We start from the raw sequence: 20220 nt of genomic DNA, 5'->3' as shown, positions 1-20220 counted from the left end.
TACTTTCAGAATAGGAGTTAAGAAATGAATGCTCCAAATCCTCTGTAGCGGCAATAGGCTAAGGGTATAGGCTCTGAGATTCGTCTGGGTTCACATCTTGGCCCCAGCCTTTACTCTTTCTTAACGTGGGGCAGGTTGTTAATATTTCTTAAGCCTGAGTTTCCCATCTGCACAATGTGAGTGCTGACCTCACAGGGTCATTTCCTTCAGGCTTTCATGAGAAAGAGTTGTGATACACAAGGCCTGGCACATGGTGCCTGTACCGCAAGGGGCAGTGGCTGTTATCATTACTACTTTAATAAGTTGTTCTTGGCAATGGAGGAAGTGAGGGAACTTCTGGGTGCCTTGGCTCAAGGAAGGGAAAATACTTTTGGGAATCTCCAGGGAAGAGACTTTGCTGCTCCTCCAGCTCCCACTGCCAGACTCCTAACCTCTGCTCAGACCATCCTTCCTCTCAAGCAACCACTGCCTGTCCCCTCCATTAGGGTTTTAGACCAAGACATGGTCTCATATTTGAGGCCACTGACTGTGAATACAGGCATGTGCCACCACGCCTGGCTAATTTTTAATTTTTTTGTAGAGACACACATTAGAAAGGAGCTAGAACATGATCTCTCTGCTTTTGTCTTCCTGGCTTGTTGATGTCTTCCTGGCTTGTTGCTATGATGATGAAATGAATGAATACACCATGCCTGGTGAACAGTGGTGCTTCAGTAAACAGCAGCCTCTTGGAGACATGCATAAAACTGGAGGGGCTGTCCATCTCAGAAGAATGTGCTGGGGTCTGTACATTGTCCCATCTAATCCTCACGGTTCCGTGTCATTAGGATGAGAAAATGAGGCTCAGGGAAGTCAAGCAACTTGCCCAAAGTCGCAAATATTTGTAAAGAGCAGAGCTGGGATTTATACACAGGCCCATCTGACTCCAAAGACAAGCTATTTCCCACTTAAGTCTGTCACCAAGGAATGAGTTGTGTCAAGTATTCTAAACCATTTTCACCAGGGTTTCAGTACCATTATGGTGGAAAGGTATTTATTATGCACCAAAGTCCCTAACCTTAAAGATTCAGCCCAATTCACCTGGCTTAGCCTTCGTGGACACTGAGAATGAGTGTCCCTGGTCCCTTAGGCCCACCTTGAATTGCTTTGGGTGTCAGAGGCAGAGGCCCCTTGCTGTTTCCTTTCAGTTACTCCCAAGGTTCCTGAAACGCTCACTGGTTGCAGTTTCAGGAGCCTTGGAAGCAACTGAGAGGGAATAGTATGGGGCCTATGACACACAACAGATCTGAAAGTGCTCACAAGCAGATCCTAAAAGTGCTTACTGCCTGCCACATTGACGAGGGAGTGTGGTTGGCTGGCCCCATCTCAGTGATGGATGGCTGGACCATCTCTGTGGAGGGAGGCCATGAATCAGCAAGGTGGCAGCTGTGCTCCCTGCCGTGCCACCTGGCATGCCATGCTCAATGGGGTGTGCCTGAGTGACATCTCTGAGAGTGCTGGAGATGAGAGCCAGCCCTGGGAGAGTGGGGATGAGCAGAGGGAGGAGGACAAAGCGGGTAGAAACCAGCAATCGCATAAAGAGGAGAAAGCAAAGGAAAAAGAGAAGAGGCACAATGCAGGAAGTGGGGAGGGGAATCTGGGAACACTCCCAATGTCAGTCTCACTATGAAGAGCTGCTCTTCCCCTAAGCAAGAAATCTGGGCTCCTGCCTGCTCTGGCCAGGGTCGACATACAGTGAAAAACAGGCATGTTAAGACATCTTCAGTGTGGCCCAGATGTGGACTGGGGAGAATATAGCTGGGATCGATGTTTCAGTGTTGGACTGAATCATGGTCAGGTCCCCAGTAGATCCCTGAAGGGATCCTGTTTGGGAAATTTAATGTAAATTTTTACAGGACAAAAGAGAAGCAGTTCAGGTATCAGTCTAATAGTAAGTCTTATGCCCAAAAATTGTGTGATGAGGAGTTGGAATAGTACTCCTTGTTCCTCCGAGGAGGGTGTCATTTGGAGGAGGTCTTACCTGTCTTGGTGCCGTAGCCTTCAGATTCTACCACCTAGATCTTCCTGGGTGAGGACGGATGGGGCCAGCTCAGCCCTCCAGATTGCTGTCCTTATTTATGATTTTTATGATTGTGCTTCTCCTGGAAGAAAATTGCTGATGCTTGCTGTTTAGATGTAGCAAGCTGGGTCACTGAGGGGCTTGCCTACATATGATGGAAGTTACTGGAATGTGTCTAAGCATTTCACTAACAACAGTACAGAAATTACCAACGAGAAATAATTAAAAATAAAAAAAAAATTTTGGATGGAGCATTCCTGGTTAGTTTACTGCAAACTCCACTACAATTTTTAGATCTTACTGAAAAAAACACAAAAGATGAAAAGATCCACTTAACTTGATTGAGTTTTAAGCATTGGTTAATCTGGGACTATGTTCATTTTTGCTATTGGCCCCACTGCCTGCTTGAACTCTGCTCAGTTTGCTCTCATTAACCTTTTAGGGGTGACTGGAGAGAGAGGAACCAGACATTAGAGATAAAAAAAAAAAAGCTCTAAAAGGAAGTCACGTCCCTTTAATTTTGCTGAATTCTTTTATGCCTTCTTAGGCTAACTTGAGTTTTAAATTTTTAAAAAATCTTGTTTTTAATTCAAAGTAATGGGCACTTATTTAGCACTGACTATATGCTCCTAGATGGCATGGAAAGTCTGATGACTCAACTCAGCAAACTATATTAAGCTTCTTCTAACTTAAATAAGTGCTAGACTTCTCTGTCTTCCTGGAGTGATGGGACTGACCAGCATGATGGCTGCTAGGAGATGTGAGATGGTAAAGAATCGTATGTCAGAACCATGTAGCTGCTCCTCATAAAACCCTCCAATGGGTTTCCATTACTCTCAGCATCAAGACAAAATCCTTGAATGACCTACAAAGCCTATGTGATCTAGCATCTCCCTCTAATTTTTCTCTTGTAACTTTCCCTTGAATCTGTTTGTTTTTATTTATTTTTTTGAGATGGGGGTCTCCCTTTTTACCCAGGCTGGAGTGCAGTGGCACAACCTCTGCTCACTGCAACCTCCGCCTTCCAGGTTCAAGTGATTCTCCTGCCTCAGCCACCCTAGTAGCTGGGACTACAGGTGTGTACTGCCACACCTGGCTACTTTTTAAATATTTTTAGTAGAGATGGGGTTTCACCATGTTGCCCAGGCTGGTCTCGAACTCCTGACCTCAGATGATCTGCCCACCTTGGCCTCGCAAAGTGCTGGGATTACAGGCATGAGTCACTGCGCCCAGCCCCCTTGAATCTGTTTCTTAGATGCATCCAGCTCCTTCTTGACTCATGGCCTTTACTTGTGTTGACTTTGCCTGAAACATTTCCCTTTCCTACCTTCTTTTCCTGACCAACTTTATTTCATGTCATTTCCTCAGCAAAGACTTCCTTGACCACCCACTAGGTCAGGTCCATTTGATATACATTAATACAACATCCTGAACTTTTCCTTTATACAGGCTGACTATTCCTTATTTAAAATGCTTGGGACCAGAAGTGTTTTGGATTTCAGATTTTCTCTTGGATTTTGGAATATTTGCATTATATATACCTACCAGTAGAGCATCTCTAATCCAAAAGTCTGAAATCTAAAATGTTCTGATGAACATTTCCTTTGAGCATCATGTTGACACTTAAAAATTTTCAGGTTTGGGAGCATTTCATATTTTGGATTTTTAGATTCAGGGTTCTTAGCTTGTAGCACAATTTTATATAAATAGTGTCACAATGGCATTTAAACAGTTATTTAATTGTATCTTAGATAATGGCTGAGACCCTATATGACCCATCACAGTATGACATTCCACTCAAGGAAACAGCTCTACATTCAAAGGGTAACTTAAAGTAATTCAGATCTTTACTCAGTGTTGAATGGGGAATGGGCCGGAAAGGGTAAATATATTCTTAATGTCCAATAAAATATACTAAAGTCCTTTCCCCTGTCATCTCTGCCATTCTCAGTAACCTCTATCAGTATGCAGATGCTCTTCAAAAATATTAGACAGCTGTGCCAGAATTTGCTTAGCAGATGGGAGAGGGACAGAAGTGGGAAATACACATATGTTAATAGTTCTTTGCTCTTGCCCGTCTAATGTCTGTCTCTCAACACAACTGTGATCTCTCGGAGGGAAGGACCATTTCTATCTTAAACAGCTGCCTACACCCAGCAGCCAGTAATGTGTTGGGCACATAGTAGATGCTTGGTGAATGTTTTTATTAAATGGATGCCAGGTCCCCTGTCAGTAACAGGCTGCCACTCTTCTTCCCACAGTGAGAACTACCTAGTGCGATGGGGCAGCCGGGGCTTCCCTAAGGAGATTGAGATGCTCAACAACCTGAAGGTGGTCTTCACGGTGAGTGTGCACCCTCTTCTCATTACCGTGTTCCCCACCTACGAAAACGTAACCTTGGAAATAAGGCTGGTCAGAAGCTCAGGGTGGAGTGTGGCTCTCCTGCAGAGCTGTGTTCTGGGCTTCATGCAGAAATCCGAAGCCGACAAAGGACATTGTGTGCCTTGAGGAAGCTTTTGGGAAGATGGATGTTCACCTCTGTCTCTCCTCATCTCTCCCTATCTGTCTGACTCCTGCATACACACAGAACAGATGCAGAATGCTACATAAACAAGCACCAACTTCTTTGAGCAATAATGCCCAGGTGAACTGGGCACAACAGCTATTTTGATTTTCCAGTTCATTCATGATTAACCTGAGTTCCTTTCTTTGTTCAGGGCTTTCTGAAAAATCTTTCTAAAATATATCAGAAAAAAATAGGACCTTCCTAGAACATTGACTGCCTTGGTAAATTGGACATTCTGAACATAATTAAGTCATAGATGACTAACGATCTGGTGGGTCCTTAGGATCATCCTTCTAAATACCAATACTCACTGGGCAAGACATGTACATAGAAATGTTGAAATCAATTGTTATTTGGATGATTTATTTCTGAGAGTGAAGCTGGCTTTTTAGCTCTGAATAGTGGAAACGGGAAAGAAGGAGATAAGTAAAGGTTATAATTTCCGGTACAGACCCATTTCTCATCCTGTCTCCATAAGGGTGTGTGCTAAGAGTGTGATTTTTTATGGATTTATTTATTTTTTTTGAGATGGAGTCTCGCTCTGTGGCTCAGGCTGGAGTGCAGTGGCACCATCTCGGCCCTCCTGGGTTCAAGCAATTCTCCTGCCTCAGCCTCCTGAGTAGCTGGAATTATAGGCGTACACCACTACACTGGGCTCATATTTGTATTTTTAGTAGAGATGAGGTTTCACCATGTTGGTCAGGCTGGTCTCGAACTCCTGACTTCGTGATCTGTCTGCCTCGGCCTCCCAAAGTGCTGGAATTACAGGTGTGAGCCACTGCGCCCAGCAAGTGTGATCTTAAGACACCTAAATATCTTAGCATTGTCTGTAAGCTCCTTTGGGGAGAACATTATTTATGAGATTTTTTCCACTATATTGCCTGTATCCGCAAGGGAAATTACAGAGAAGGAGTCAGGGAGGGATTTGGACATTGACCAAACAGATGAGTTGGATCCAGGAGTGACCGACATGCTAGATTAACCTACCTTGCTCTACAATAATTTTCCAGTTACAGCCCATTAATTGCAATGTCTTATGTTATGTTGTGATTAGACTGAGGTATAGCTGATTAATTTTGTTTGTTATTTTCTTAAAAAATGGGCCAGAGGCATGGAATAGGATCATAGGTTCTAATTGCTTAGGCAAAGTTGCCTTGGCATATATAGATGTGCCTCCATCCTGTTTATCTGTTATTAGTTAGAAGGAGGAGCCTATTTGTTTTCTTGATAAATAGGAGAGTCCCACAGGCCTTCCTGATTAAACCACAAGACAGATGTTTCGTGAGAGGGGGAAGGACGGGGAATCAATCAGTGGTTCATTTTGCAGAGAACCAATTCATGATGTAAACATGGGGGAAAGAGCATCAGTAAATTTGTGTCACACAGCATTAATGAGAATGTAATGTTACCTTCATGGAATTCTGCCTGGGCCACGCTTCGGCTCCTCAGAACAAGTGGAGTTGAGTGCCTTGGTTGACAGGCTCAACAGGCGGATGCTTCCCTCTGTTGACATGATCAGAGTCCTGATTTGGGGGTGTATTAGTTCATTCTTGCATGGCTATAAAGAAATCCCTGAAACTGGGTACTTTGTAAAGAAAAGAGGTTAAATTGGCTCATAGTTCTGCAGACTGTACGAGAAGCATGATGTTGGCATCTGCTCGACTTCTCGGGGTGCCTCAGGAAACTTGCCATCATGGCAGAAGGCAAAGGGAAAGCAGCCTTGTCCTATGTGGCCAGAGCAGGAAAAAGAGAGACAGGGAGAGGTGCTACCCACTTTTAAACAACCAGGTCTTAGGAGAACTTGCTATCATCATTTCTCATGGTGTTAAACCATAAGAAAGCACCCCCATGATCCAGTCACCTCCCATCAGGTCCCACCTCCAGCCTGGGGATTACATTTTAACATGAGATTTGGGTGGGGACAGTGATCCAGACCATATCAGGGGCAAGGAAGGTGATGGTGCTCTCACTTCTTGTATCGATCCAAGAGCTAGCCAATGAGTGCCTACTATGCATGTGCTCTGTGCAAAGCACTGGCGATACAGCAGTGAGTGCTTTCATGGTGCAGTAGGGTTAAATTCAGATAATAAAATGCATGCACAAATAAACAAGAGCAATGTCAGAAAGCAATCCAAGCAATGCAGGATAATTAAAACAGGGTGATGTGATGGTATGTGACTGGAAGTTACTTTCAACTGGGTGGTGAGGTGACATTTAAATTAGAGATGAGATAAGACTTGGCAAGCATGTGTCTTGCTGGCCTTATTTCCTCCCTCTCTGGATGTTAGCTCTTCCTGGTCTCCTATGTTGGGGGAAGGCTTCCAGCTCTTTGAGCCTCTCTGAGCCTGGCATGTAGGTCCAGTTGACTGTTGACTTTCCTCCTGTTTTGTTTTATTTATTTAGGTATGTATTTATTTATTTATTTTTATTTTTATTTTTTGAGATGGAGTCTTGCTCTGTCGCCAGGCTGGAGTGCAGTGGTGTAATCTCGGCTCACGGCAACCTCCACCTCCTGGGTTCAAGCAATCCCCCTGCCTCAGCCTCCCAAGTAGCTGGGACTACAGGCGCATGCCACCATACCCGGCTAATTTTTTGTATTTTAGTATAGACAGGGTTTCACCATGTTGGCCAGGATAGTCTCAATCTTCTGACCTCATGATCCACCCACCTCTGCCTCCCAAAGTGCTGGGATTACAGGCATAAGCCACTGCTCCCGGCCCTTTCCCTCTGTTTTGTAAGGGTGCACCCCTCAAGGCTGTGTAAGAGGAAAGCAGCATATACTATGAGGTTCCCTAAGATTTAGCCCAGTTTCGGGGTGGCTGCTAACACACAGGAAACAAGAGTGAACAATAAAAGAAGAACTAATGAGTTCCTAAATCAGGTGTCACTTGTTAAGTTCCATTGTCCTGCTTCCCCAACACTTTCGAGTTTTATAAGGCCAAAGCAGAAATGACTGGGAGACACCATGGTTTGGAGCAAAATTCTGTATAAGGATTGCCAGTTGACACACCCTCCAGAGAATATAATGTGAATATAACATTTGGCTATTTTTTATACTTTAAGATTCTTTAGTGTGGAGGTGTGTGTGGGGGGCGGCAGTGAGGGCGCCGTCCGATGAGACAGCTCTAAGAGGTCTGATATCTTCCTTTGAGCAAGTAAAAAATTTTTAAGAGAAGAGGGTGGAATGGGGGCTTACCTAGGAATCTTCTAGGTTTATGTAGTATATTAGTTTGCTAGGCCTGCCATAACTATCACAGATTGGTTCATATAAGCAAAAGAAATGTATTTTCTCACAATTCTGGAGTCTAGAAGTCTGAGATTAAGGTGCTGGGAGGGTTGGTTTTCTTCCTAGGCCTCTTGTCTTGGTTTGCAGATGCCTGTCTTCTCCCTGAGTATTCACCGTGATCTTCTCTCTGTTTTGCGCTGATATCTTCTAAGGACAACAGTCATACTGACCAAGCCACCTCTTTTTAACTTAATTACTTATTTAAAGACCCTGTTTCCAAATGCAGTCATATTGTGAGACACTGAAGATTAGGTATTCGATATATGAATTTGGGGTATGTGTGTGTGTGGTGGGAGTGGGGGAGTGCAAATCAGCCCCTTCGTGTCTAGGAAGCTTTCAGGTATCAGGGCCTCTGTGGCTCTGAAATACCTCTGAAAGGCACCAATCTAAGTATTTCAAAAATATGAAGAATCCTAATTTGAGGAGAGAAGGTATTAGGGATGGAGGTCATTATGAAGGAAGCAGGATTCAAGTTTTAAGGATGGAAAGGATGTGGATATGTAGAGGAGGAAGAGGCAAGCATTGGAGGGGAGGTGTGGGAACAGGCTGGTCAGGAAGAAAGATCCAGAGTTGGAAGTGAGCATTGTGTGTTTACGGAGCAATAAAGAAATCTTTGTGACAAAAATAACCTACTTATATTCAGAGAGTCATGGGGAATCAGTGGGCTAGGACAGCTGGATATATTATGTCTAGGTCCTTTCATGTCAACTGGGAAAGAGTAGAACTAATAGGGTAGGAAATAGGGAGCTATTAGTGTTGTTGGGGGGAGAGAAATGTTATAATAGCTGCAATGTCTAAAGATGAATTCGTAAGAGATTTCAGGGTGGTTTGGAAGAAGGAGTCAGGCCAGAGACAAGGCTGTTCCAACCATCTGGATGTGAGATAATTGGGATCTCAAATTCAAATGCCTGCAGAACAAGGCAAGGGACGAAGATGACGGGGTGGGGCGTCTTTCTTAGCCTGAAAAGCAGATGTCCATTCCTGCAGCTGGTGGATGGACAGCCCTTGTACCAGTCAGTGCTCTCCGGGGAAACAGAACCCATGGAATGTAAGTTTGAGATGCTAAAGGTAGGCTGGCAGGCTGGAAACTCAGGCAGGATTTCTATACCACAGTCTTGAGGCAGAATTCCTCCTTGTCTGGGAAACCTCAGTTTTTGCTCTTAAGACCTTCAGCTGGTTGGATGAGGCCCACAGACATTATAGAACGTCATCTCCTTTACTTAGTCAGCTGGTTGTAGATATTAATCAGGTCTACAAAATACCTTCATAGCAACATCCAGACTGGTGTTTGACCAAACAGCTAGGCACCACAACCTAGCCAGGTTGACATATGAAATTTAACCATCACGGTCCCCAAGCAGGAAGGTGTGGACCACACTGGGGCCTTGCCTTGTTCCCAGAGATTTCTCACAGCCCCACTCCTTTCCTCCTATACCAGCATAGTGAGAGGTTGGGGATGGCAGCTGTGCATTGGTCTTGGATCTGACGTGAGCTGACAGCTTGTTCCCAGTGCATATGCCCACAGGAGAATTAACTCGAAGGAGAATAAACTGTTCCCTTTTGAGACCTGGCCCAGGGTATTCTACTCTGATGCCAACAGCATGCCTTGTTGTTTCTTCCTGAGCTGATCCTCACTGGCACGGGGCCCTGGGATCACTGAAGTTTTTAGATTTGAGCAGGCAGTCAGGAGTTTCCTCCTGCGTGCCTTTCTGATGGCAAGGGAGCTGTACTGTAGTAGCTATGTTTGTGGTCTTTGGTGTCAGGAACTGGGCTGAAAGCCCAGAGTCTCATGGGCTATGGTCATGACCTTGGGGAAGCCTCTTATCTTCTTTGTGTCTCAGTTTCCCCATCTGTAAAATGGGGATGCAATAATTGTATGTACTTCAGAGATGTGAGGGACTGAATCTGATCATGCATGAATTGCTTAGCATAGTGGATGAGACATTAGTGCATTTCACCACTTTTGGCTTTTCTAGACTCAGTTGAGCTGGGTCTGGTGGCTCATGTCTTTAATCCCAGCACTTTGGGAGGCTGATGTGGGAGGATTGCTTGAACCCAAGAGTTTGAAATCAGCCTGGATAACATAGTGAGATCCCATCTCTAAAACAAACAAACAAAAAAATTAGCTGGGCATGGTGGCTCGTGCCTGTAGTCCGAGCTACTCAAGAGGCTGAGGTGGGAGGATTATTTGAATCTGGGAGAATGAGGCTGCAGTGAGCTGTGATCATGCCACTGCCATCTAGCCTGTGTGACAGAGTGAAGCCCTGTCTTCAAATAAAGTAAATAAATAAACAAACACACAGATAGTTAACTGCAGTTTCCTGACCCCTTGAAGTCAGGTGTGGCCATATGCCTTTCTTTGGCAAATGACTTGCAAGCAAAAATGATGTGCACCTCTCTTGGGTAGAGGATTTAAGAGCCAGAAGTGATTTGCCACATTCCTTTCCCCTGCCACAGAGACAATGAGAGCAGCTGTGCTGAGACAGAGCTGCCAGCCAGGGGCCCAGAGTAAGTAAGTAATCAGAGCCCCCACCCCTCTGCATTGGCCCTGTAGACTGCACTAGAAGTAAACTTCTGCTGTGCTATAAGCTCTGAGATATTGGGGTTGTTAGCACCCCCTCAGCCCAACTGATGGCCACACTTCAGATGTTCAGGAAATGGTAGCTGTTATGATTTTTCTCTCTTCCTTTCGCCTTCTCTCTCAGAGGTTCTGAGCAATGATGTGACCGATGGCGTCATCCGAGTCGTCTGTAGCAAATGCTACTTTTGGATCCATCACCTCAGCATACGGAGAATCCTGTCTGTACAGCTGATATTCCACCTCTACCCTTCTCTCGTCCTATCATTTTGAGAGGGAAGAATTGGGATTAAACACTAGAGTTCTATCACTCATTTTCCTTTGCAAACTTTACCTTGCTGATCTGTAAAATGGGTGTGAGAGCCTTGTTTTCTGTGTTTTCCAGGTCTTATTGTATGATTGGTCCGTGTATAGCAAGTATTATGTACATCCCTTAGAAATGACTATTACTGGGTTTTCTTGTCTACTTTTTTTTTTTCCCCCATTCAGCACATGATGGGTAATTTTTTCTTTCTTTCCCCATAGGATCTTGGAAACAAAGACCTCAACAGGGATAAAATTTACTTGATTTGTCAAATAGTCCGGGTCGGCAAGATGGATCTTAAGGATACTGGTGCAAAGAAGTGCACGCAGGGGCTGAGGAGGCCGTTTGGGGTGGCAGGTAAGGGACACACTCTGCACCATTAATTTTTATTGGAGCGCACATTTTATGTGGCTGAATTGTAATGATGATTTCTTTCCCAACCTCCTCCTGCTGCCCCCACCCCTGCAAAATTTATGCCAGACAGCCCTTAATAACTACATTTCTGGTGACTAAATCGAAATAATTGGTGACTAAGTTCAGATTTATGATGACCACAGTGAATCATGGGCTCCTCTTGTCTGGAGCAGAGCACTGGGAGACCGGTGCCGTCTGAGCAGTTGACGCCTTTGCTCCCCAGCTCTGTGAAAAAGGAAAAACAATACAGGCAGGATCTAATTATGAGGAGCAAATCATTTAAAAAATATATCTGGGACAGGAAATGCAGTTACACAGAATGAGTCACCTACCACGCATCTAAATTCCAGATGGAAACGGACATTTGGAGAATTGGTGTGACCCGAGGCAGAGCCCTGCCTGAGGCTGCTGTACCGGAACATCCGCTCTGCATTCCTCTTAAGCTTTAGCTCTCTTGGGGTTTCTAAGGCCCCACTTTTATGGTTTTAGTTATGTTTGGCTACCACTTATACTGTTATTTACCTAATATATTTTCTTTTAATCAACCTACTTTACATAATGTATGTTTTTCGTCAAAGGCAATTTAAATACCTGTGAAAATGGTGATTTGATATGCCAGTTTTATTCTTTTTATTAAAATATAAAATTGTAAGAGTATACCATTTATAACCCCTGCATACCATAGCTAACCTCAGTGTTTCAGGTTTCTCACTTCAAGATGCTCTGACCTGTAATCGCAGACCTGCTTACTCTCCAACTAGTCCCTTGGCACTGCTTGCAAGGTGGTGGAGTGGAGGATATTTTACTGAGCTCACTGTTTTTTTTTTTTTGTTTTGTTTTTTTGTTTTTTTTTTTTAACCTGGGACTGCGGCTAGCTAGCCAGCCAGTGATTTTGGGCAAGCATTTTTCTCAGGGCCTTAGTTTTATTATGTGCAAAATGAAGAACTTGCACCTGATTAATTCATGAAGTCCTCTACTGCTCTAAAATGCTCTGATTCTACCTGTGGGGCGTTTCTGACACCACGGTGTTTCCCTTAAGGCAGTGAGGGTCTTCCAACCTTACTGCAAAGTGTGTCTTTGTCCTCAGCTGTAGCCTGACCTCTCTTTTGGTGTCAGGTGACAGAAATCTGATCTAAACTGGTAGAAGAAGGGAAAAAGGTACTTTATTGGTGTAACTGAAAGGCTTATGAATAGATTGCTTCAGGCATAGCCAGATCCAGGAACTCAAATCAATTTGTCTCTTTCTTGCTACTATGTCCTCATGCTGGCTTACTATGAAGAATTTGTCTGTTTCTTGCTTAGTCCCTATGTCCTCATGCTGGCTTACTAAGAAGGTGGCTGTCCAATTAGTTGGCAAATTATCAGCCAGCTGTTCCAAGCTTGCATCCTACCAACTTAGCAACCCAGTGGAAAGAATGTACCTCTTTCCCATTAATTTCAGCAGAAGCCCCAGGAGCTTTAATATAGGTCATGTCCTCATCTCCATAGTATTTACTCTGGGCAGGGAGAGATGATTCTCTGATCTACCAGGTCCTCTGAATAACTCTGGAGCCAAAGGGAAATTGCCCCGCCCTAATCACAGCACTGAGGATGGATGAGGAGAGTCTGTTAGAGAGAATAGATGCTCAATTTCTCCTGTCTGCTCTCTGACTCCCCTCTTGATCTAGATGCAGTCAGTGCTTGGTTATTACCCATACAATTTTAATGGCCCCCTGCCCAGTGCCTGGAGTGTTTGAGGCATTTTCTCTAACTAGGGTATGGGCTTGATTTGAGCAGCTTTTTTCAGCCTTCTCCTACACTCCCATTTCTATAATCTCCATTCTAGTGTAGGAGTTCTTTACCTTGGTTTTGGGACCCTTAGTGGCTGATTTAAGGAAAGGTGTCAGAGGATACGGGATCTGTCTGGAATCACAGGATTTGAAGATTCTTCAGTTATGTATCTGTACATATGGGTACGCTTACGAAAAGAGGGTGAATATTTCATGAGATTCTCAGATCCTACAGAGACCCAGTCACTGCTCTCTGGTTTTGTAGGCACAGTAGACATTCAATACATGCGTGTCAAATCCAAACCTAATTGCTGAATTCCACAGCCATGGCTCTGACCCTTTCCTTTTGTCCTCTGCTAAGCCATGGTGCTCTTGGATGCCTCTCTGGCCCACTGACGTCCTAGTCTGCTTTGCTTAGAGGTATTTGCCGTGGTGCTGCATGCAAATAACCTCTGCCGTCTGTGTATTGTGCAGCACTGGCTTGCTTGCCATTTTAGGCTTTCCTGACCCCCAGGCATCCCAGGCCCTACCTCCTGTCCCACAAGCTCATCCCACTGTCATCCCTTTGTGGGAGCAGGAGGAAGTTAAACCATTAATTCATTCTGCCCTCTTTCTAGTTATGGATATAACAGACATCATCAAGGGGAAAGCAGAGAGTGATGAAGAAAAGCAGCACTTCATTCCTTTTCATCCGTAAGACATTTCCCATTTCTTTCTATTCAGCCACATCCTTTGTCATTAAGAGCTGCTGGAGCTCAGAGGGCACTGGTTCCCTGAGGTAGTGATAGGCAGGTGGAGCCTCCCAAGGGGAGTGCTGGGTGAGAATCATTGGCTCAGTGCCCAGGCACTCAAAACCAAACAGCTTTTCACCCATTCATTCATCAGATGTTATTTATGCCACAGACATTTATTGGCAGCCTGGCAGAGGCTGGCACTGTGCTAAGCATGGAGGATGAAGTAGTGAACTAGATGAGCCCTGTCTTCATGGAGCTCATCCTATAGATGGGGAATTAAACAGATAATCAGCAAAAGATTAATGCATTAATTACAAGTGCAGCAGAAACCACAAAGCTGTGAAGCAACAGCATTTCAGAAGCGTGTGGCAGGGAATCCTAACCTTGCTCTCATGTGTAGACATATCCGTAACTTACGAGGCGGGCAATAAGGAAGGTGAATATCCTCTCCTCTCCTGTTCCAAAAGGAGTCCTCCAGAAAGCAGGGCTCCAGTTTGAGAGCATCATCAGTACTTAACAACCCTAAGGATGGTCCAGCTAATGAGGCTACTGACTTTGCTGAAGGCGTGTGATTACGACTTAGCAGGAGCAACTCAAGGCTTTACCCTTGCTGAGCAGATATGCATGTTGAAAGCTTTGGAATCCTGCCTTTTTAAGCATCTTCCTGGAGAATAAGAAATGGCCTCTACCTGTAGCATTGATATTCCAAAATTTCAGAGCCACATTGCTTTGTGATAAAAAGTGATGTACCTCTTGATAGCATGTATATACCCTGAGCTGACACGCAAGCTCGCTTTTCACCTGAGGCATGTGGAGGGGCTGGGGAGCTTCCTGGGGCACCTTGAAACACAAGGAGGGCACGATGCGGACATTTCATGCTCTCTTTTCCTTTCCAGGGTTACAGCTGAGAATGACTTCCTACACAGCCTGCTGGGCAAAGTCATAGCCTCCAAGGGGGACAGTGGCGGGCAAGGTATAATGCCAATGTGCCAGTGGGCTGAGCCTGCTCCAGCTTGGGAGCCCCTAACTCTTCAGCAAATGAATCAAAATCCTCAACCCTGGGATGCTTAGCTTTCCTTCCCGACAGACCACTGGGAAGAATGGGAACATATGATCTATAGGGATAAGTCACATCTCCTGAAGCAAATTGGAGGCTTGTCCTTGTGCCCAAAAGAAGAGAGCAATTGATACATCCTGAATGTCTCCTGTGTTCCAGGGGCACGTTAATAAGTTACCTTGTTTGATTTCATTCTTACTGCAGGCCCGTGAGATAGGTGGTGTCATCCTCACTTTGGGCTTAGAGAAGCGGGATAATTTGCCAGAGGCTGACACTGCTGGAAATAATTAGTGGGATTCAGACCCAGAGATCTCCCGCTCCAGAGGCCCTGTGGGCTGAGTGGCTGCATCTGTGGTTGTATGGCTCTGTTCCCAGCCATCTCCAGAAAGACAGAGGGGAGAGGTGGCAGGAGGGCCGACTGAGAGAACACTTGGAAAAGTGGGCTCTTCACCGTGAGCCGTTCCTTTCCAGGCCTCTGGGTGACCATGAAGATGCTAGTGGGTGACATCATTCAGATTCGCAAGGACTATCCACACCTGGTGGACAGGACCACCGTGGTGGCCAGGAAGCTGGGCTTCCCGGAGATCATCATGCCAGGTGAGACACAGCTGCTCTAACCTTCCCCTGGGGACATAGGGGCCAATTCAGCTTGTCTGATTCATTTTCCTTTTAAAGAGTCAACTCCTTCCTTTTTTACTGCCTCTCTCCGTTTCTCTCCCTGAAGGTAACCACTAAAACTGATTTCTGTATATCCGAAAGCTTCTATGCATTAACAAAATAGACACATGCATGTAAATATACACACATACCCCTTTTCCCCACAGATGGGGTCATACTTTATATTCCTTTACTTAATATATTTTATATAGTATTCTACAACTTGTTTTATCACTTAATAATTTATTGTGGACATCATTTCTATTTTACTACATGCAGGACAGTTCCACTCTTTCTGGGAGAATATTGTCATTCTCTTATATTTTTAAGCTTTTTTGTTTTTTTTTTAATATTACCAAAGGAATTCATGTTCATTGTAAAATATTTAAATGGCATGAAAAGGTATAAAGTGAAATGTTAAAAACTCCTTCATATCTTTATCTCCAGAAGTAGCCAGTACATTTTCAAATGTGTGTGTAATTTTAAAAAATGAGTTTATGTAATATTAAACAAAAATTATAGGAGAGCATTGTTTTAGACTAAGTTCCTGCACCAGCCCCCAACATACCAGACTGAAAATCAAAATGGAGTCAGCTGTGCTAAAGTTTCATGTCACCAAACCTAAAGTAAATTGTTATCTGATCTTGCAAGAAATTGGGAGAGTGGGGAGAGATGGGGGAGAAGAGAGAGAGCGGGTGGGGGGGGGAGGAGAGAGAGAGGGGGAGGGAGAGAGGAAAGAAAAAGAAAGAAAAAGAAAGAAGAGAGAGAAAGAGAAACAGCCTATTTTCCAGACAGGCCATTTTCAGTTTTCAGTGGGCATAACGAAGTTCCCTTTGCTTTAATCCTCACAGCAAAGGGTAATCTGAAGTAACCTGATGTTAACCAATCAGTCACTTTTCTATTTTTCTGTTTCCCTGTTTCATCCTTATGAGAGCAATACCTTCGAAATAACCAATTCGCTCTGTCTTGCTTCTACTTCCTTCAGGCCTTCTCTGTCTATAAAGCCAACCTCTTCTGCTCAGCTCTTTGGAGCACTGATTCTATTTTATGGAATGAAGCATTACCCGATTCTAGAATTGCAATAGAGCCAAGTGAGGTCTTTAAACTAAATTTGTTGTAATTTTGTCTTTTGACAATAGTAATACTCTTTTGAAACTTCTCTTTTGTGTCTTAAACCTGTGTCTTGGACTTCTGTTCACGATGGCTCTCACTGACTTGCCTTTTCTTTCCACATTTTTCTGGTGGTGGTCTCCTAGGGCCTGTGCTGTCATTTATTTGTCCATGCTTTACCTGAGACTTCAATTACTTGTGTATCCCCTTGTAGGATTTTCTATTCCTTTTTTTTTTTTTTTTTTTTTTTTTTTTTTGAGATGGTGTTTGGCTCTGTTACTCAGGCTGGAGTGCAGAGTACACTGGTGTGACCTCGGTTCACTGCAGCCTCTGCCTCCCAGGCTCAAGAAATACTCCTACCTCAGCCTCCTGAGCAGCTGGGACCACAGACATGTGCCACCACACTCGTCTAATTTTTTTGTATTTTTGATAGACACAGGGTTTCGCCATGTCACCCAGGCTGGTTTTGAACTCCTGAGCTCAGGCGATCTGCCCGCTTTGACCTCCCAAAGTGCTGGGATTACAGGCATGGGCTACCTGTGTCTGGCGGATTTTCTATTTTTCTTGCCTCCCTTCCCGAAGATCCTCTGCAGCTCCTTCCTAACCCTGTGTCCCTAGGATACATGGAAAGTTGCTCTGTTCTGCTCCTATACAGTAAAACATCGGCAGATGTGTATGTTTGGTTGTTTTCATGGGACAGGATCAATTCAATTGGAGCTTTGCTTTGCCTTCCCAGAAGGTGTCACTAGAGGATGAAAATTAAATGATTTTTAATGTTGAGAAAAACATGGCCAATTTTGAGTGTCCCTACTTCCCTTTTTGCAACTGATTTCCTAGCATCCCTTCGTCCCCTTGTTACCTACTTCTCCAGCCTCCCTGATGAGGGAAAAATGCTTTCTCTAAGCAGTTCTGATTTTAATTAATAGCAATCCAGGTGGGGGAGCTTCTTCTCACCCTCCATCCCCTCTAGTTAGCGTCTCTCCTGCTGCAATCTACGCTAACTCTTGTCTCTCTCCTTATGCCTCAGGGGATGTCAGGAACGACATCTACATTACTCTCTTACAAGGTGACTTTGACAAGTACAACAAGACCACACAGAGGAATGTGGAAGTCATCATGTGTGTGTGCGCGGAGGACGGCAAAACGCTGCCCGTAAGGGACTCGCTGCTGCTCTGGGTGACAGGGTCCCCCTTGGGGGCCTCTGCTTGTAAAGATGTACTTTTCCTCTCCGTGATTCTGTTGTCTAAATGCCAGGTGCCTTTGGGATGGTGTTGAATAATGTGATCTACACCTTTTGAGCTTGGTTAGCGCAGTGTTCTGTAATAAGACCTTGTGATATTTCCTTATACCAAAGCAGTTTTTCAATGTCTGTTCCTTTCCTTTCACAACTCCTTCTTCTACATATGTATGTATGTATATATATGCATGCATGTATGTATACATGTATGTATGTATGCATACATATATGTATGTATTTTTGCTTGGTCTCAGCTTATAGGTTAACTTTCTAGGTTAGCTTTCTGCAGTTAAAATGTTCTCATGGAAACCTGAGCTGGTTTATTCAGGCAAAGTCCATGGTAAGAAAGAGGATCAATACAGTGCCTTGGGCTGGTGTGGAGGCTCAGGATGTGCTCAAAGCAGACATTCTCAACACTTAGTCTAACTCCCCAGCGCTCAGCCAGAAATGCTGGTGGAAAGCCTTATTCGTAAATTGGCCTCCAGAGAGCTAGCCGGGTGTATTCAGGAATGCAAAGCGCATTGCTATATTTATACAGCATATGTCCTGTCCAATATTTGTCATGTGTGTTTATATTTGTTTGCTTGTATTTCCTTTAAGGTTGTCAGTGCCGTGCCCAGTGCGTAGGAGGGTTTTGTTTCTCGATTCCTCGTTTCAGAGTAGTTAGCTGAAAAGAAAATCAGCTCTCACGAGAAGTTTTAGCATGGGCGAATATTCCTCTTAGGCCACTGTGAGTGATCAAATAGCCAAGTAGGGTGGGTGTGTTCATCAGAGAGGGGGTGTGAAGATGGAAGAGGCATCAGTTCTGTCCGTGGGGCCTGGAGATCACATTGATACTTTGTACCCAAGAATAACTAACATTCACAGGGGAATTACCAAGTATCAGGCCGTGTGATAGTATGACACATTTCCTTTATTATGCCCCATTTTACATATAGGGAAACAAAACGTTTGTCACTTACAATAACTCGCCCAAAGCCATAACGTTAGTGTATGGCACAGATGGGGTTTGACTGGTTCCAGGCTCTCTGAGACACTTCACTACAATGCCTGTACATGTAACAAAATTCTCCAATTTATTTCTCATTTTAAAAAATGAGGCTAATAACCACTGCTGACAAATTTGGGAAGATTCATAATCATTTTTTAAATGTAAAGAAATCCTCACAGTTGCCTTTTTTTCCTAAAGACTGGTCATGTTAATTAGTATCTATTTGAACAAAATCTAAGCACTGAACGCATCGTCCTTTTGTTGGAATCTGAAACTTTTCCAAAAAATAAAATAAGTGAGAAACCCTTGGCTTCAAGGAGCATAAAGGAGCCGAGGGTTTTTATCTGAAAGGGAAATTGCAATTCCCAAGTGTAGAGATCATCACTTTGAAGTTACTTTTATCCAACTTACCTGTTGGAGAACTTTTTAACCTCAGCTTCATTTTTGAAACGTTGATACACTTACCTTCGATGCTGCCAAAGGACAAATTAAAAGACATAGTTAACAGGCAAGCAGCCATCTTATCTCCTGTCTGAACCATTCTTTCTTCCACTTTTGTCACCCTTTCAAGTCACTCCGAGCAGGCTGAGCAGATGCACTTATCAAAGATGAGTAGATAAGCAGGGATTCTGGGGCCTGGCATGGAAACAAACCGTGGGGCATGGTGATAATTTGTGGTTTCCTCTGTTAGGGAAATTCTGAGGGAGTTCAGTTGACTGACTATTGAAAATTGCTTAGGAAGCCTGTGGGAGGCTTTTCTTTCTTTATTTGCAGAAATAAATATTACCGCCTAATTAAGTGTCAGGCAGCACATTCAAACACTTCTGTTTGATATTGGCGGGCTCCTGTGAAAATGGTCCCCTTTAGAAATATTGATTTCTCCTCCTGCTCTAGGTGCATGCACACTGTCTTTGGCAGGGCAGAACCAGAGGGCAGAGGAGGTTAGGCCTGCCCATGGCTCCCCTTGGGGTGTCACGGGCCTTGCTCGGGAGGGGTCATACAGAGAAGTTAATGGGGTGGGCTCTGGGGTCAGGCAGACAGGGTTCAAATTGCAACCTCCCTTCTTATTAGCTGTGTGATTTTAGGCAAGTGTATTCATGTGTAAAAAGAAATAACAACCTCTTCTCATGGGGTTGCAGGTTAAACAAAAGACTGGGTGTTAAAACAACTGAAAGTGTATGATTGGATTGTTTGTAACACAAAGGATAAATGCTTGAGGACATGGATCCCCATTTCCATGATGGGATTATTATGCATTGTATACTTGTATCAGAACATCTCATTTACTCCATAAATACACACACACACACACACACACTATGTGCCCACAAAAATTAAAAATTATAAAATTAAAATTAAAAAATTAAAGAAAAAAAACCATGCCGCCGGCACAGCAGCTCACACCTGTAATCCCAGCACTTTGGGAGGCCAAGGAGGGCAGATCACTTGAGGTCCGGA

At 44.1% G+C, this 20220-nt stretch overlaps 1 protein-coding gene across 3 annotated transcripts in view; it reads left to right on the top strand.

Moving 5' to 3' along the window:
* The window catches only part of LOC105480844 (dedicator of cytokinesis 2), a 434017-nt gene that overhangs the window by 46784 nt on the left and 367013 nt on the right, over positions 1 to 20220 (top strand). For all 3 annotated transcript variants that reach the window (XM_011740035.2, XM_011740036.2, XM_011740037.2), the window contains 6 exons: positions 4321 to 4402; positions 11015 to 11150; positions 13594 to 13669; positions 14607 to 14683; positions 15239 to 15364; positions 17562 to 17686. In XM_011740035.2, coding sequence (XP_011738337.2) covers positions 4321 to 4402; positions 11015 to 11150; positions 13594 to 13669; positions 14607 to 14683; positions 15239 to 15364; positions 17562 to 17686 — 622 coding nt within the window. The remainder of the gene's footprint in view (positions 1 to 4320; positions 4403 to 11014; positions 11151 to 13593; positions 13670 to 14606; positions 14684 to 15238; positions 15365 to 17561; positions 17687 to 20220) is intronic.

The sequence above is a fragment of the Macaca nemestrina genome, chromosome 6 (assembly GCF_043159975.1).
Source record: "Macaca nemestrina isolate mMacNem1 chromosome 6, mMacNem.hap1, whole genome shotgun sequence".
Taxonomy (NCBI): domain Eukaryota; kingdom Metazoa; phylum Chordata; class Mammalia; order Primates; family Cercopithecidae; genus Macaca; species Macaca nemestrina.
The sequence above is the reverse complement of the archived record's forward strand: the minus strand, read 5'-3'. Positions and strand labels throughout refer to the sequence as shown.